Source organism: Melampsora larici-populina, assembly GCF_000204055.1.
Source record: "Melampsora larici-populina 98AG31 unplaced genomic scaffold MELLAscaffold_13, whole genome shotgun sequence".
NCBI lineage: Eukaryota > Fungi > Basidiomycota > Pucciniomycetes > Pucciniales > Melampsoraceae > Melampsora > Melampsora laricis-populina.
This window is the reverse complement of record NW_006768777.1, coordinates 1,474,889-1,494,256: the sequence shown is the minus strand read 5'-3', so window position 1 is coordinate 1,494,256 and position 19,368 is coordinate 1,474,889. Positions and strand designations below refer to the sequence as shown.

Sequence of the window (19,368 nt, the reverse complement as noted above, 5' to 3'; positions counted from 1 at the left end):
TCGTCGACTGTCCTTGATCTTCCTCAATCTTCGTCAACCGTCCTCAATCTTCTTAGACCATCCTCGATCTTCTTTGATTATCCTGAATATTCTTCGACTGTCCTCAATCTTCTGCAATCCTCATCCAAACACCTTCAGTCTCCATCACCAACTACACACCAACATGCCAGCAAAAATATCTGATGAAATCTTGCGACCGCTTGTGGAAGAAGCTGTGGCTAACAACTAGCCAGCACAAACAGTATGCAACACTGTTTGGCAACGGCACAACATCCGAGTATGTGTAAGAACTGTTAGAAGACGGATCAAAGAATGGGACTTGAAACAACAAGGAAATTATGATGTGGAGGTTGTAAAGGATGCAGTATTAGATAATTACAAACAATCTCTGAACCAAAAGCGAGCTCTCATTGCCCTCAAAAACGAACATAACATCATCATCAGCCGGTCAACTTTAGCTCAAGTTGAGAAGCAACTCAATCTTCACCGCCAAAAGGATGATCTTGACATGGGTGTAGTAACATATGCCACCGTATGTAACAAGATTGAAGAACTTCAGATTGAATATGGAAATGTACTTGGAATCAAGAGTATCAAGAAGATGCTAGCTCAGGAACACGAGCTTCACATCCACCGGCAAGTGTTTGGCCCTTCTTGATTCATTTTGCTCTGATGCTAATTACATTCCAAATCCTCTTTTATATAGTGATGTTATTGCGGCTATGATGAAGGCAATGGACCCAGATGCTGTCAGAATGCGAGCTGCTCATAAACTCAAGCAACGGGAATACTATGCGGGCGGTCCCAATGAGGTTTGGGCTTCCGATGGACACGACAAGTTGATGAACTTTGGAATTGGTATATATGGTTTCATTGATTGCTGGTCTCGAAAGATCTTGGGACTTCATGCTCATGTCACCAACAGCGACCCCCGCCATGTTGACTTGTGGTATCTGGGGCTTGTAAAAAAGCAAGGTGGCATTCCCAAAAAGCTCACCACAGATCGAGGAACTGAGACTGTTCCTCTTGCGGGACATCAACTTTATTTCGGAGAAACTTACAGTTCCAGAGCTCCAAACTGGCCGTATCATCAATATGTTCCATCCCCTCGTAACCAAAAGATTGAGTGCTTCTGGGACAAAATGACTTGTGGACTGACTGGAAATATCAAAGCTAAAATTCAAGAGCGCATTGATCAAGATTTATATGATCAATATGATCCAATGGCTAGGTGAAGCTGCTTTTCATTTTCTTTGGTGATTCCATGCTGAAATCTTGATTATTGCTTTTCAGGGCCTTGTTTCTCCACCTGTTTATTCCCGTCTTTCAACGAGCTCTGGACAAATGGGTCAAGTTTTACAATGGTTTCTGCAGACGATACGACAAGCGGTCTAAATTACCTACAGGGTGTTCTGCAGACTACTGCTACAAAAACCCCGTGGAAGAATTTGGTGGGATTGATTACCTCATACCAGTCCCAGGTGAAGCGGTGGATGCTATCATTTCTGATGAATACCCGGAGCAAGAAAACTTGTGGAGCACAACCCCTGAGTGGTTTTCCCCGGTTGTTGAACGAGTCATGGAAGAAGTTGGAATTGTGAGCAGGGATTTGGACATTGGAAATTTTTGGGGTTCTTTTGATGTTGTATTAGCAAGATTGAAAGATTTGTCTTGGAGTAACACTCCCTTTGCCCGTGTTGAAGGTGATGACTCTATGGTATTTGTTTGATGGTGGATTTTTAAAACTGTTGCATTGAAACATGATTGTCATTTCAAACAAGTCTTTGTTCCATTTACCATCAAATCATTTTAAAAAATCTTGTATTGATCTTTGTTACTTGTGACTTGGAATATTGTGATCTCCAGTTCCTGTCAAGTAATTACGGCTGCAGGATTGTTCCCACATGGTATCCAGGTGGCTTCATCTATGCACATGTGGGGAAAGAGAAAATTGAAAGACTTGTGTCAAAGTCAATACACATGTATATTTGTATGACAGAAGAGGGCTTTGATTTGGTGTCCCTTCACATGTACAGAGGGAAAAGATATAAGATCACAACAATGAGCAACATTTTGATGGATTCAAATCTGTCTATACCTTCTACATCTTATAGCACATATTGACATCAAAATCTTCAACTTCATCACCCATAGTATCACCAGCCCTGACACATTGTTCTAGTTGATCCTTGGGAACCGATAAAGTAATTACTTTACTTGCTAAAGAAGCCTTTTTCTTCTGAACCTGAAGTATGATGGGGTTTGTCAGACATCACAAATTTTTCACACTTGAGAGGAAACTCACATTGAAGAGGTGCTGTTCAACAGAATCCTGAACAACTACATGAAAAACATTGACTGGATGAGTCTGACCCATTCGTTGAACCCGGTCAACTGCTTGCTGTACTATTTGGGGGTTCCAATGGGCATCCTAAAGCAAGGGCACTGGCAATTAGTGTATGCATCAGAGAAATCGAGGTTTGTGGATTATATCATACCATTATGTAGACCTCGTCTGCACAAGTCATATCTAAACCAACCCCTCCAGCCTCTATAGAGACCACAAAAGCATCAACTTCTGGGTCCTGATTGAATTTTTTGAGTTGGAATGTTCTCTGAGTATTGGTCATTCCACCGTGTAAGGAGCAGGTTTGAATGTGATTATTATCCAGAGCCACCATTATCCTGTAGTAAAGTTGAGTAAGATTAAATAGGCCAGAACTGTCTCAATGAAGAAGACTGGGACTATACTTACCAGTCAATGAAGCACCTCCACTGGGTGTAGATCACAGTCTTCTTGATGTCTTTGTTTGAATTTCTAAGTCTAAGATTTTTCTTTTCAATAAGCTTGCTGACCAAGTAATTTAGTTTAGTGCTGAGTAACCAGTCCTGTGTATAAGCTGGCCTTGCATTCCCCTCAAGCTTCCTCTCATCAGGTACCATTATTCCGAGTTCCTCCTCCATCTCAGTGATTCTCCTTTCCTCTGACTTGTTTTCCAGTTTAAACAAAAGTGGGTGATCACATGTCATTCTGAGATTGCTCAATTGTTTAAAGTACTCCCCTGGTTTGAATGTCCCTTGACGAGCAACACCATATTGGGTTAGAAATTTGTGATAATGCTGCTGATGTATAATCTTCACTTGTGGATGCAAACCTAACAATATGGTCTGATGGTGGATTGGAGGTAAATCTGGTAGATGGCTTGCTTTGGTCCGTCTGAGCATGAAATATCTCAATAGTTGTAAAAGTTTCCGGAGGTCACCATTATGAACTGGTCGTACAATTTGATGGTACCATACTGAATCTTGCTGAAAAGGCTTGATGTGTAAGAATTTGAGCAGCATGTGAAGGTCACAAATTCTGTTGTGGAGCGGAGTACCAGTGAGACAGAGCCTGTTGACTGAGCTCAAAGATGTCGCAATGGATTGTGTACAAGTTTCATTTTGAATAACACTGGTTAAAGTCATTAATTAGCCTGGGTCCCAATTCATGGGACTAACAAGGATTCAGAAAAGGATGAGACTTACTGAGCCTCATCAAATACCACCCTATACCACCTTGTTGTAAAAGGGAGCCGGGGTTTTCCCGAGTGCCGTACATCAAACACAAGTGTCATTGGGGTGGTGAATATGATATCAGCAGATTTCCATTCCTTCAAGTCAACTTTCATCCTACTTGCACCATGCCAGCGCATAAATTTCAAACCACCTCTTTTTGTGTGTTTTATAATCTCCTGTTGCCAGGTGTCCATAAGCCCTGTAGGACATATCAGTAGAGTGGTGTGTGAAGAGCGGAGATTGGTGATGAGATCTGATTCTGGATTATCAATCTCAAATTGTATTGCAGCTGATAAGGTGGTAGCAATTAAAGTGATTGTTTGTAAAGTTTTCCCAAGTCCCATGTCATCAGCCAGTATAGATGCCCGTGGACTAATTGGGGCCGGGTTATCTGCTGTTGAAATGAATTCCTCGCCACACAAACGGTGTGTCCACTTGTTAAAGGAGCCTTTGTTAACACATTGCCACAGTGATCTATAGCTGGTGGATAATGGGTTTTCTCTATCTAATAAAAATGCCAGGCCCTGTTTCTGATGAGGTTTCAGCTGAGATTTAATGATATCTGATGGTTCTGATGGCTGAAGATCTTCTCCACACTGGATTGATGCAAGTTGGGCAGCCTGCGTAGCCGAAAGAAGGTGAGTTTCCGGGAATGCAGATTTCCAGTCAGGGGTGGTCAGTCCTGTAATGTTGATAAGATCTACATGATGATGAAAGCTAGGATTGTAGCTTGGAGGTTGATCCAGTGAAATTTCATGTTCACACATTGTCTTGATGACTTGTGATTGATCAGAATACTTGATAAAGACTAATGCAGTAACTAAGAATTGTGTTGTTCCATTACCCTTGTCTGATGTGTTGAGGTAACAACTGATAAGTGGTGTGTGTAAGTGTTGGATATCCTTCTTTGGTGTCCATCCACCAGCTGGGAGTGAGTAATGCTTTCCTGCTTTATAGTGGATGAGATCTAAAATACAGTGGTCTACACCTCTGGGAACATAGCCTACAGAGTTGCCATTTGGGAGATAAAGTTGAATCTCGTGACTGACATCAGGTTCATCAGAAACCTTTGCAATCATGTGCAAAGGTGAATGGAATGGATGAGTGATTTCAATAGCAGATGAAGTTATTGAAGCTACTTTGAAGTTGATACCCCCAGCACATACTGGTTCTTTAATGTGATGTGTGGGTAACATGTGGGTTGAGTTGTAGATCTATAAATGTGAAGAAAACAGGATGAAATAATTTGATCTTTGGAGGGGAAAGGACTTCCTCAGAGAGGCAGTCTTTATATCACACATTGTGCATCACCCTAGACTCCAGATTTGCATGCTTTTGAGTATGGATCCCCATATTGCGTGAATCTGCAGTGTTCTTGTGGTTTCCCGCATATTCATGTGCATACTTTCACATACCTGCTGCCACTTGCAGATCCATGCGTGCATATGAAGATCCATGCACATGCACATAGGAGATAAGACTGGAACATCCCAGATGTACAGGGTCTGATCATAAACTTGTTTGCCTAACATGATGTATTTTCAAGTCATGAACACATAAAACTATCTTTTCAGAAATGAATAAAAAGTAAAAAGAATGAAATAATCAAGAGCAAAGACACCAGATACAATCAGCTCAAAAAAAAGGTATCCAAAACCTTGACAAACATTTGCAAAGTTATTACCCGATGTAAGAAAAATTAAAAGAAGAAAAAACCAATTACAAAATATTCTTTTCAATGTTACAATTCTGAAAAACAAAGTTCCAGAAAATCAGTTGTACATTAGGAGGTACCTAATCTTCATTGTAAGCCAGAACAGATAAAGAACATTCACAAGGGAAAGTACAAGTTAATACTAGAAGTGTGAAGGAGAAACAAGAAGAGGAATTAAAGTAAAATTCATCAAAACCAAATTAAGAGAAATGATTTCAAATTCAAGATTCAAAAGTAGAAGAAATCAATAGACAGATGGCCTGCTTAGGTGAATTGTATTCAAGTGCGGGAAAGGAAAAGTGCTAAGATTGAATCTAGTTTAAAATTGAAAGATTCTTTAAAATGATGGTTTCTTTTTGTTTTAAGAAAGAGTAATGAACCCATCATTTTAAAGATTTTTCCCTTTTATAAGCTTATTAATTGAAATCATATATTAAAATAGGTATTCATCATGTGTCGAAAATAATCAAAGAAAATATGAAATTCTTTCAGAGTTTCTGATGATGATTTTTACTACACACATAATGACCCGGATTTGTAAGATCCACCGGTGGTAAGATCTGGTACCTCTGTGTATCACTGAAAGCCCCATCTTCCACTCGATCACTCAGTGATCGAGTGGAATCCAAGTCCCTGGGACTGGGACCGTCAAGGTCCCAGATACTGTACCTTTTAAAGTTTGATGCACTTAACTTTAAAAGGTATAGTACCTGGGACCTTAACGGTCCCAGGTACTTGGAAACCACTCGGTCACCCAGTGATCGAGGAGCCCTGTGACAGGCCTCACAGACTCTAAACCACTTGATCACCGAGTGATCGAGTGGTCTAGAGCATCTGTAGGCCTTTCAGCACTGCGACAGGCCTACAGAGCCTTTTCCACTCAATCACCGAGTGATCGAGTGGAAAATGGGCCTGTCAGCACTGTCACAGTGCTGACAGACTCTAGACCACTCGATCACTGAGTGATCGAGTGGTCTAGAAGGACCCTGGAAAGCCCCGATATACCCTCCTAATGGAAATCCCGAAATTTTCCCCTCCTACCTACACAAATTTCGCCGGTTTTCACAAAAAAAACTCGGATTCCTACCTGTTGACAAAGGACCATTTTTTTTTTTGGAGAAAGGTCCCAATATTCCTTCCATCTGCATAAGGACCCTCAAAATCTGTGTTTTTGGGCGTTTCAGAGCAATTAGACATCTTGATTTTTTTTCCGGAAAAACTTGTATATTTTTTTGGGAATTTGGTAGAAGAATCACAAGAGTTGAAGTTGTTGAGAGAGAAATAGACTAGTGAGTAGTATAGCTATGTAGTGTTATGTAGTTGAGTTTTAAAAAAAACGAGTAATTCAATTCCTGGCCAGCCACTGGAGGGACTGTGTTTCCAGTTCCTGGCCAGCCACTGCAGTCGGTCCACTGCTGTAACAGGTAAAAACATCAAAGTGAATCTCTACACATGAGGGAGATCAGGGTCTGAGAATTCAATATCAAGAAGTAGAAAAAGAGCAGTCAAACGTTTCAGAAAAGGGACTAAAGAGACTGGTATTTTTTTGAATTTGGGAGAGATGAAGCGAAACAACTTGAAGAAATAACACAAAATCAAATCTCTAGATAAGGTGGAGAGAAATAAAAACCAAGTTAGATATTACAATTCAAGTATAGCTTATTTTTTTCTAGCTTTAGCGTGTTCAACAGCAAGTTGTTCGAGAATTGCCTTGATGTACTGTTTCTGGCTCATAGCCTTTAACATAGCACGATAAGCTTGAGGAATCCATATGGTGTTAGCCTTGGGTTCAGTAATATTCATTGATGAGGTGGGGGGAAACACATAGTGAATATCTGCTATATCAAGATGCGAGAATATGAGGCGATTTGGAAAGTTTTCTTCAAAACTACACGCTCCAGGATTCCCTTTATACATGTAAAGCTGGGTAGATGCATATGAGAGCTTAGATCGAGTGGACGATTTGGTGATCCACTCGTGCTTACCATTCTGGTAAATGTAGAGAGCACAGATCTTACCCAAAAAAAGCATCTAAAACGAATCAAGAGTACATTAAATGATCAGAGTCGGCAGCTTCATATTTGAAACAGGGGATGACATACATTGTTTTTTATAACCACAACAAACTTGTTTACTTCAAGTGGATTGTCTTCTGATACATTGCCACTTGTATAAAGTGTTTGTGTTGCGATGTCGAGAGTTGTTGATGTATTTTTTGCAATCCAATTGAGGTCAAGCTTTACATGAATGTTCCATCGATGTAAGCGATCCAGAGCCTTGTCCATCTGCTCAGAGTTTTTCAGCATGATGGCTACCAATTTACTACATGTCCGAGGGTCCAATTTGGTGGCTCCATTTGCATTGGCGTGATCAGAAGCCACAGGATCCTGGTGGTTGTTTTTTTTCTTTTGCTACGCGAGATATAGTAATTGTGTCTAATATCAACGAAAACTATCAAGATCAAACAAAAAAAATGTTGTGATCGAGCAGAATCAAGCTGTTTCAGCAACTTTCAGGCCATTTCAAATGTTTGGACTCGGTTGAAACTGGTTGAAACAACCTTCTTGCTGACCCATGCCAGACTGTCAGACATCTCGATTTCAATGACCATCAACTGTCATAATATGACATTTTTCCACACCCTTTTACATAAAAATGTGCAAAAAATTGTCTTACCTGAGCTTCAAACTCAATACTATCATGATTGGTATCTATACACAATAACATCGGGTTTCATTGTGACTCGATGATCATTGCTACTCACCTTATGTATTGAAGTGGGTAGCCTGGTGGCCCTGAGAACCCTCTTTCCTACCTAATGTGTAAGAAACCTAATTTTTTTTTCCACACTTTTTGACATATTCCTACATACAAAATAAGGCTCCTGTGTGACTTTTTTTTTCAAATTTTTAGAATTCCTACACAGAACATAAGGACCATTTTTACCCAAAAAGGCCAATTCCTACATACCCAATTAGGCGGGTATATAGGGGCTTTCCAGGGTCCTGGTCTAGAGCATCTGTAGGCCTGTCATCACTGTGACAGGCCTACAGGGCCTTTTCCACTCGATCACCGAGTGATCGAGTGGAAAATGGGCCTGTACATATGTGGCTGACCACTTACCTGGGTTACTAGGGTTTTGGCCTAAGTCAAAACCCTAGTAAATGATTCCCTTTCTTCAATCGATCGTTGTGAACGATCGATTTCCCTTCTCCTCAACCAACTTTTCCAACTCAACTCCCACTTTTTCACAACTTCAACACAAACTTCAACACCAATCCAAAACCACAACCTCTTTGAAAACTGGTAAGCCTTTAAATATCCATATCAATCACAATGAGCTCACATAAGCTGAAATGAAATTCATTCTGGAATATTGAAACAGTCTAGTTAATATCATTACATTCACAACCTTTTCTCAACTACTCCATCCAATATCAAATATAATCAAATATCAAGATTTGAATCGATTTACATCCTAATAATTTAATTCAATCATTAAATCAATCAATTATACATTGATATCATTTTATATATATATCTCAACAATCAAATCTTGTCAATCTGAAATTCAAATCATTGAAATACTCTCAAAATAGTGATCTTATTGAAACATCAGCGATTGAAGTAGTAGAATTTGATCAGATTGAAATATAATTTTAAATTATTGATTAATTTCAGGGTCAAATTAGTAACTCTTTCATAACTTTTTATATACGGGTCTTCATCAAATCAAAAACCTTTCAAAGATTAGTTTTGAACAATGTCATCTGAGTTAGACAACCGTCCTACACCACCAAAGACCTTCTTTGATCCAACAAGTGGGTCCACATCTGATGATTATGCCAGATCTAGCAATGAAGATAATTCTTCCGATGACGAGAGAGCAGTACCAAAGGTGGAGCCTCCTTCATTCAAGGCTTTTCCTCAAGCCCCTTCTACTCATGGTCCTCTGGATGGAGTCCAAAGTGTCGGTCTCTTTGACAATGAAATAGTAGAGTTGACTGAAGAAGAGTTCTATCACAATGTATCAAAAACTATAGCTATGTGTCATAGCCAAAAGAGCATCCCAGGACTCCCTCCTCGCGCCTATGATATAATCAAGGAGCTTGAGGAAATATGTGATAGGGCATATGAAGGTGTGTTCTGAACAAGCTGAGGGTTGATATTATCGTAGTGCTGACTTCGGATTGTATTTCTTGTTTCTAGATATGCAAAACGGTATCACTCCTCCTACTCTTCCAAATGTCAAATTCATTGAAAAAGGCAAGAGTGAACCACCTCCAAATCAAAGGCGCTCAGATCGAATCCGAAAAGGCTCTGCGAATTATACTAGTACTCAAGTTCGAACCAAAAGACCACGGTTGGCTCTGAGGTCCAAACCACCTTCAGACAACCAAAATGATTCAGAAGATGATGCAGAAGGATCTGATGAGGAAGACGAAGAAAAAGAGGATGATCAGATAGATAACTTAAATCAATCAAGTAAAAACAATGTCAAGGATACTGAAGACAAAGTCGAAGAGGAGGACTAAGGCAATCAACAAAAAAAATTCAAGAAATCTGAATCAAGTGGAGAAGAGGAAGAAGATGAAGAGGAGGAGGAAAGCAATCAACAACAAAAATCCAAGAAATCTGATTCAAGTGGAGAAGAGGAAGAAGATGAAGAGGAGGAGGAAGGCAATCAACAACAAAAATCCAAGGAATCTGATTCAAGTGGAGAAGAGGAAGAAGACGGCAATGAACTTCTTGAAACTGATAAATCACACCCTCAACAAAATCAAGAAGACTTTGATACTAATTTAGATGGTATTCCAATGGATATATCGAATGAAACTGAAGTAATTGATCAAGTAAATGAAAGTCTTTTACCAGTGGAAAAAATGATCAAACATAGTGAGGGTGGAGTTGAATACTATCCTTATCCTTCAAGTAGGTCAAGACATTTTCAATAATCGAAATGATGACTGTATTGGTGCTAACATGTTTTGTTCCCACATTGATTATATACAATTATTACAGCTGAGCCTTCAGGACCTTCAACTGGATGTGTTACATCCACTATGGCCGTGGATGATCAAACCACTCAGTCGACTGGAGTTTCACCATCTGCCAATCTTACCATTCCTCCGTCTTCACACACTATTTCAGCTGATACTACACAGGTATTGAATAATGTTAATAACATAACCGAAGCCAACAACAACCCCGATCATTCAATTTCTCATGCTCAGTTATTGAAATCAGTTAATTCTCTGGAGTTAGATAATGAAAAATCTCCTACTCCTGAAATCCAACAAAGTGATCATTCTCATCCAAGTGAAAATCAAAAAACGGGGCAAGACTCAATTTCTCAGACTGTATTATTAAATTCAGATAATAGTACAGAAGTAGAAAATCCAGTGTCTCAGTCCACTGAACCTCAAAATACTCCAGCCAAAGAAACCTCTCAGTCTCTTCGAAATAATGTTGCTGAATCTATTTATAAGTCTCCTCCAAACTCTATTAATGAATCGATTTCTCACCCTCTTCAAATTATTCCTGAAGAATCGAATTCTCAAGCTCAACCATTCAAATCAGGTGATACTAAGGAAGTTGATAATCCAGCCTCTCAGACTAACAAAATTCAAACAGCTCTCTTGGTCAATACTATGGAAGTAGAAAATTTGATTTTGGAATCTCAGCCTACTCAAGCTCAACAAATTTCAGTTTCTTCACTTTCTCTACCTATATCATCAACCACAGATTTGAGTATCACAAACAATTCTTCCCTGAATAATCAGGATGTCCCTGCAGTCACTGCCAACATATTTGGCTCGGATACTTGAATCCGAGGAGTCCTCGGATCATGTGTCCGAGATTTCCACCAACTTATGTCAACCGACATAGCACCGACTTGATCAGACCGACTTAACCAGCCCAACTTAATCATCCGACGATTAACCGAGGCTATTCCAAGCCGATATATACTCCGACTAAATCTAACCAACCATTCTGCGACCTAATCACCGGATCAATTCCCTCATCCAAATCAACCCCACCGAGTTATCAACTGGCCGAGAATTTCGATCTCCAAGTCATGAAGGTAAGGATAATTCGAATCCCATGGTTAGTTATCTCGGCAGCAATAGTTCTAATCGACTTAATGCTCTCTTTAACCGAGGTTTTGTAGCTCAAATCCGACCTAATCAATCTTTCCACCGACCCAACTATACACCTCACCGACCCAAGATCATCTTCGTCCGAGTCAAAACAAACAGAATTATCAGACTAAAGTAAGCCTTGTATTTAATCACTTTGCTGAGTATCTTACAAACTGACTTTCAATTGCCAGACCTCATCCTTAACACCTGAAAGGAAGCATTGAAAAACATTTCACGATTGTACCAGGTACTACACACTGATCATGTGGATAGCATCCAATTCGCCGATGTTACCCGTTCACCCGTTTCTCAAGAGCACAATCTAATGCCTCGACCACGAGAATCTATGCAGAGAATTTACCAAACTCATCTCAATACATTTAAATGGTATTCCTGTCAGAGCTTCCAATGGGAAAGATGCGTCTGAAGGAGTTCTCAACACCTTGAGTTGATGTGGGAGCGGAATACAAAACCGATGCACATAGGCATGATCACCATCAACTTGGTTTCGATGAAACTTATCCGACTTCTCATTTTACTAAATTGTCTTCTACTGGATTGATTTATAAGTAAGTCTTCAGATTCTAAAAGCTATTTACTTAAAATTTGATGTGACCTTACATAGTATTGATAGGTATGTGTTTTTAGATACTCTGGCAAACAAATTATTGCTACGCATTTGAAACTTGAATCAGATGACAAATCATTACCCATTTTGATGGCCGAAATGTATGATGATTTTGTAGAAGCTATTGATGGGGTTGACAATGTTAGTTTTGACGCCAGATATCCAATTGACTGGAATTGTAATTTATATTTAATAAAAACCCAACTCGCTGATCCAATTGTAGGGAATCACTCAGTATGAAGCTGTTAATCCGGGTGGTAAACCTGCTGAAGTTAAAGTTTGAAAGAAGTATAGGGGCAGTACAAGCTTGAGCAATTGGATCTCTTGGTTTAGTAGATTTCCATTTTTGGAATCAAGGAACATTCATTGAATTAGCTGGTTCATTCATTTCATCTTTTCTCGGTCTTAGCTGAATCCATATTGGAACAAACCCAGTAATTTGGATATATTAGACGTCAGTATCATCCCAAATAATAAGTACTTTTACATTGCTTGATAATTTCTCTCATTCTCTCAGATAATTATAGGTCAAGTTTGAAATAGTTTCCGAATTGGCCAGTTCCGAATTGTATGAACATCTTGACTATTACGCTAAATCTTGATTCCCAGGTCAAGATTTAGTGGTCAAGGCTTGCAAAGATTGGTTTACTAACAATGTTCAAGTGCCACAAAGTAGCGTGCTGGTTTTTGAATACTTGTAGTGCTATCATGGTACATATTTAGTAGTACTATCATAGTACTTATTGAGTAGTACTACTGCAGTACTACCAGTAGTAGTACTATCATATTTCATAGTACTATTGGCACTCGCAGTGGCACCAGTAACCTCAGTGACATTGGTATTGTCTGTACTATTGTAGTAATGGTAGTACTATTGGTACTATCAGTGGCACTGGGAACAAAGGGTTGTTGGTATTAAGAGTGTCACCTGTGAAGAATTGAGTTGTGTAGTATTATGTTGTGAGGTGTGATCTTTTTCTCAAACAATTTTCTCAATGATCTTATTACTATAGTCACTTACTCCTATCAAAACTTGCAATTTGCCCAAACAACAATTGTATTCTCATGTCAATAAAATCTCAGATGATGTCCATGGTTGATTTGTGATCTGGTTTGATCTTACCACTCTGGTTCAATTTATTGATACTGTCGTTCTTGAAAAGCTTGTCCAAGTTTTCCCGCCAAATTGCTCGAGTTTTGCGGGAAAACTCGGACAAGCTTTTTGAGAACGACAGTACAACAGCTACTATTGAAGATAAAGGATCTTATCAAAATTCAACTGACACTAGCATGCCAGCGGCGCGCGCTCATCAATTGATCTGACTACAATAACTACAAATTGAATGATCAAATAAAATAACTTTTAGTGCGTAGTGCGACCTATAATCGTCCAAAAACCCGTGCACCAAAGCATAAAAAGACAAAAACCATTGAAGGGTCAAGTCAATAAAAGCAAGCAAATCACAATCAAAGACAACCACAACAACACAGACCACAATATAGTAAAAACAAAAGCACAGATAGTGTAGTGCAAAAGAAAAATATATCAATCAGCAGATTTAACACTAAGCCCATGACACACACTGAAGAACAAGAGACATAACCACAACACCAGACCAATGTTCAATATCTGAACAACAAAAGAAGCCTCCTACAAAATAAAATAGGCAAATGTGCCACTTCAACACTGTACACATAACAAGAAATCTTTCATACATCCAAAGAAACATATTTTATGTCAAAGTCCTGAAAGCCTCCACTAATTCATCATCCTGCATAGACATTTCAAGATGAAAATGCTATAGCTTTCAAATTGGGTGGTTAACTTACTGTTACATATTCAAACAATCCCAAAAGTCTTTTCCAATAAGGATCAACATGACAATAGATAGTGATGAGGACTACCATAGTTTGAAAAATTGGCATTTGCAACCAAGTGTATCTTTCAGGTGTAGAATTGCACACCAGGCAATGTCTCACTTGCAAATCAGCAAAGTTGTAATTGAGGACATCAACAGAAAGTCTAGCTGGGACAGGATCAACAAAGCCTGCTTGTAGGGAATGCTTTAAAGTCTGCAAAATATGTCCAGCTAGATCCAACCACCAGTGATTATCAGTTCAAGTAATATGATGTTTCTGACCTCAGTTGCACAAAGATTGACAAAATCCCAAACATTGCTGCTGTATAAAACTAACCAGAGGTGAAGCCAGTTGGGTGGAGGCACCACACTCCACATTCAAGGATGATGATGATGCACAGTGGATTGGTAGGGATTCCAAATTAGTTTTTGAGTTGAGTAGATGCATTAAAGATTTTGAATTATTTGAGTATTGCAATATTTTCTGCCAACAATCCCCAAGACCTTGAGGCATTTGATACAACCAATTCTGTCACACAGAACACAAGAGAAACAAACTGCACAAATGAACAATTAAGATCTTTGAAGTGCTGACCACAAAGAGCAATGATTTCTGCCATCACGTCTATGCGAATGGAGGACGGATCCAATAAGCTTTCTGGAAAAGGCAGATGGCCCTGAACATAATTTTTGTCCCCAACCAATAAAACCTCCTTGAGCTGCTCAGACACAAACTACATACCAGTGAAACAAATGCTTTGCACAGCAGAAAAAGTAGTAATCCGGAGTGAATCCCTCTACGACAGCAGCAGGACTTCAAACATCACAGGAGTACACAAATATAAAAATTCATAAACGAACAGAAAAATAACTGCACTGCAAGATTTGGACAACAAACGCAAGAAAGTATGTGCTTCAAAGGTATCAAATGTAAAATGCGGTCATTCTACACCAGGAAAGCTGATGATAATACATAAAAAACTTTCATGACATGCAATACACACAATAGATGCAAGCCATGCCAGACATACAATATATTATGTATACAATATACAAAAAATTCCAGACATAACAGACATACAATATATACAATATATTTCAAGAACAAGCAAGTTGTTGTAGAGTAAAATTATGTAAAAGCTGAAACCCCCTAACATACACTGACATTCAATCAATGACATGCATTACATTTACAATACAATACAATACAATACAATACAATACAATACAATACAATACAATACAATACAATACAATACAATACAATACAATACAATACAATACCCACTGGTCAAAAGCTTATAAGTTCCTCAGGAGAACTGTCAACTATAAAAAGTGTCATTAGGAAGTTTTGTTAAGATTTCCTCTGAGTTCCATTGTAGACTTCAGTTCTCTTTCCAGTTAGGGATAACTTTGGGAACATTTTATTCTTTTGATAAGTAAACTGATGAGTTTCTCTCTGTTGTGTTGTGTATGCTGTGTATGTATTGTATGTATTGTATGTTTTGTATGTTTTTTTGTATGTATCAAGGGGTTTGAAGTTTATTTGTTTTCTATGTAGACCTCTATTTCACATTACCCATGGAATGCATTGACATTCAGGACACATTTCTTGTGTAGTTCCTCTCACACAAGCAAGCCAAGTGCTATATGTCCTGTATGTCTGGTATATAGTGAATGTTTTGAACTTTTCAAATTTCTGAATGTTTTGTGTCTTTGGTGCGTAGAGTATGTATGGTGTGTATGACATGTAAGGCATTTATTGTATGTATGCATTATATGTATGGTGCGTACATGTAAGGCATTTATTGTATTCATTATATGTATGGGGCATATGTGGCATATGGTATATACAAGGCCGCCACATATAGGGTGCCAGTACCGGTACTGTACTGTACCGTACCTGGTCTCCTTGTAATTGTATTTGCGGTTATTGTAACCGGATGAGGGGTACGGCACCATGCCCCCCTGTTGAGCGGTAGCGGAGGACCCAGTACGGTATTGCGTACCGTAATCAATTTCTGGTACGATACCAGATACCCGGTTTTCCAGTATCACAAAACAGGTACAGTATCAGTACTGTACCCTAGTGGCGGCCCTCTGGGCCATGCCTTCATATCTATACACATTTATAAGTCCATTCCCTTGTCATCCCCCTCAATATACCTGCATTGGGCTAAAGTCACCCAACTCATCCAACTAATGTTAAGGTACTACAGTACGGTGCCATACCGTTGGTGCAAGATACGGTACGGTACCATACTGCCGTTGTGTCTCACAATACAGTATAGTACTGTATCCTCGCTGTATGGGAAGATACAGCATCCCCTCTGAGTAGAAATAGTATTGTGGACTACGGTACAGTACTCAGTACCGTACCATAGGTCAGGTACAATATCAGATACCAAGTTCATGGGTATTGTAACCACAGATACGGTACTGGTATCGCTGGTACAATACCAGGATCATATCTGTGGCGGCCTTGGTATATATGAAATTTACAGTGTTTATGTTATGCATTGTATGCATGGAATGTATGGCATGTAGGCTATGTATTGTGTATTGTATGTATTGTATGTTTATATTGTGTGTATTATGTTTTGTATGTATTAGGGTGTTTCAAGTTCAATCAATTTTTACATAATTTTTATAAATTTGGGTAAGGTTTTTGTATCCTTTTTTTGTAAAAACAACATGTCTTTAATTTGGGACACCTAAAAAGGTGTCCTGCTTTGAAAAACTAACACATATATTACAACAATGAGCAAGTTGTTGTAGCGTAAAAATTTGTAAAAAAAAAGTTAACTTGAAACCCCCTATTGTTTCATTTGTTTCATTTGTATGTATTGTATGTATTGTATATATTGTTGGTGTTGTATGTTTAGTTTGAATCAAGAGATTCCAAGCTTATTTACGTTTCATGTCTACTTCTATCCCACAGTGTCCGTTGATTGCAACCTTGAAGTTTAGGTCACATTTCTTGTGTAGTTCCTCAAAGTGATATGAGTGTTGTATTTCTTGTATGTCTGTCAGTGTGGCGTAGTACATTCTTTGCATTTGTGTATATATGGTGTAGACAGGTAAGGGGTATATGATATGCATGGTATATGCATGGTGTATATGGTATGTATGGTGCATATGATATGTATGGTGTATACAGTGTATATGGTATGTATCTATTACATGGTATATATAGTGTATATGGTGTATATGGTATGCTTGGTATGTATGGTATGTTTGGTATGTCTGGGATTTTTGTTTCCTCTATGATCTTTGTATCTATCAAGGGGGTTCAATTTTGTCTACCTTTGTTGTATACCCCTATTCCACAGTGCCCTTTGAATGCAAACTTGAAATTGAGACCACATCTCTTGTGCGGTCTGTCTCACACAAATGGGTTTAGTATAATATGTCATGTATGTCATGTATGTCTTGCATGTCTTGCATGTCATGTATGTCATGTATGTCTTGTATTCAGTGTAAGTTTTGTATTTTTGTTATATATGTTGTGTATTTTTTGTAAGTATAGTGTGTATAGTATCTATGGCATTTTTGGTATGCACGCTGTATATGGGGTAGATTGTATGTAGTGTATGTATTGTTTCTGCTGTGTGTTTTTTATCTATCAAGGGGGTTCAAGTTTCTTTATTTTTGAGTTATACTTCCATGTTACAATACCCATGGAATGTCCCTGGTATGCTCCTCCAAAGGGTGTCATCTGGAAATGTGCCTCGATGTGCCTTTTGAGCTCCCGCGGAACCCCAACCCTTCCAAATTGATCAAGTCATCTCACGTCCTTCCCTGGCTTTGCCCACAGCGGTCAAAACAGTTTGATTGGTTTCATCTTTGCACAGACTTCTTTGGTACCTTTCACAACCTCACAAAGCCACAATTAAATTGAAAAGATGGCCAGAACAAATGGCAAAAACGGGCAGAAAGAATGAGGCCTGCTCATATCCCATGAAGCACAGCCAACAAAGATGCCTCGGATTGAAAAATCCAAGGTAGCATCGGACTCAAATCCTCGGACAAAATCTTTCCAAGTTTTTGATCCGAGGTATTATTTTGCGTCAAAAAATACCTCGGATCAAATCTCGGACAAGACCTGTCCGAGGGTTTCCATCCGATGATGCCTCGGATTTTTCAATCTGAGGCATCTATGTTGGCGGTGAAGTGTAACACCGCGGGATCTCTTAATTTCACACAAACACATTGAGTATGATATGTCATTCATGTCTTGTATACATTGTATGTCTTGTATACATTGTATCTATTGTCAGTATGATGAACAAACCTGAACACCTTTGGTAGAAAAAAACCATACAGGACAAACAATAGATACAAAAAGGGTAGTCAAAGAAAGAATCCCAGGGCTGTACGGCCCCGGGGCTTTATGCATTATGACCACCATCATCCAGATTTTTCCGCCAAAACGCTGTGCATTATTATATTATGCATTAATCTTAAAGTTGGCCCACACCCTCGTGGTGGAACCCAAGCCTTATGCAAGATAGCCGATTGTGCATTTGCGCAGGTATGCATTTGCGCAGGTTTAACTGTATGCTAATTATGGTATGTAATGTGTCTATTGTGTTTGGTATGTATTGTATGTATTGTTTGCTTTGTATATTTTGTGTGTATCAAGGGGTTTCAAGCGTGTTTATTTTCTACTTGTATGTCTATCTGACAGTGCCCATTGACTGCAGCTTTCTTGTGTAGTCCCTCTCACACAAGCAAGCTGAGTATGGTATGTCCTCTAATTCTGGTATGCAGTGGATATTCTAATTTTTGTTGATTTTTTGATTTTTTTGTGTCTACAGTATGTAAGAGATGTATGATGTTATGCTGCATATAGTATATATGGAACACATACTGTAGTGCTACTATCAGTACCATTAGTACTACTATCAGTATGGGTACTATAGTACTAGAGTACTAATACTGATAGTACTATATAGTAGTATAGTACTAAGACTGATAGTACTATATAGTACTATCAGTCTTAGTACTATCAGTATGAGTACTATAGTACTATCGGTACTATAGTACTATAGTACTATAGTACTATAGTACTCATACTGGTAGTACTATAGTACTAGACTGATAGTACTATATAGTACTATAGTACTATAGTACTAAGACATAATAGTCATACTGATAGTACTATAGTACTAGAGTACTAATACTGATAGTACTAAGACATAATAGTCATACTGATAGTACTATAGTACTAGAGTACTAATACTGATAGTACTATAGTACTAAGACATAATAGTCATACTGATAGTACTATAGTACTAAGACATAATAGTCATACTGATAGTACTATAGTACTAGAGTACTAATACTGATAGTACTATATAGTACTATAGTACTATAGTATTAAGACATAATAGTCATACTGATAGTACTATAGTACTATAGTACTAATACTGATGGTACTATAGTACTACAGTATACTATAGT

At 38.6% G+C, this 19,368-nt stretch overlaps 3 protein-coding genes across 3 annotated transcripts; 1 reads left to right on the top strand and 2 right to left on the bottom strand.

Moving 5' to 3' along the window:
- Positions 1–2,101: 2,101 nt before the first annotated feature.
- Positions 2,102–2,681, bottom strand: MELLADRAFT_85301 (uncharacterized protein; the record flags this gene model as incomplete). Its single annotated transcript, XM_007408676.1, has 3 exons — positions 2,102–2,245; positions 2,306–2,431; positions 2,499–2,681. The coding sequence occupies 3 exons, from the start codon at positions 2,679–2,681 to the stop codon at positions 2,102–2,104; spliced, it is 453 nt and encodes a 150-aa protein (XP_007408738.1).
- Positions 2,682–9,035: 6,354 nt separating this feature from the next.
- MELLADRAFT_105483 (Hypothetical protein) lies at positions 9,036–12,354 on the top strand (the record flags this gene model as incomplete). The annotated part of the gene is made up of 7 exons (XM_007408707.1): positions 9,036–9,170; positions 9,832–10,204; positions 10,295–10,929; positions 11,663–11,802; positions 11,901–11,984; positions 12,041–12,049; positions 12,267–12,354. The coding sequence occupies 7 exons, from the start codon at positions 9,036–9,038 to the stop codon at positions 12,352–12,354; spliced, it is 1,464 nt and encodes a 487-aa protein (XP_007408769.1).
- A 974-nt stretch (positions 12,355–13,328) lies between these two features.
- On the bottom strand, positions 13,329–14,522 carry MELLADRAFT_105482 (uncharacterized protein; the record flags this gene model as incomplete). Its single annotated transcript, XM_007408675.1, has 4 exons — positions 13,329–13,375; positions 13,405–13,423; positions 13,874–14,133; positions 14,498–14,522. The coding sequence occupies 4 exons, from the start codon at positions 14,520–14,522 to the stop codon at positions 13,329–13,331; spliced, it is 351 nt and encodes a 116-aa protein (XP_007408737.1).
- Between the last annotated feature and the right edge of the window lie 4,846 nt (positions 14,523–19,368).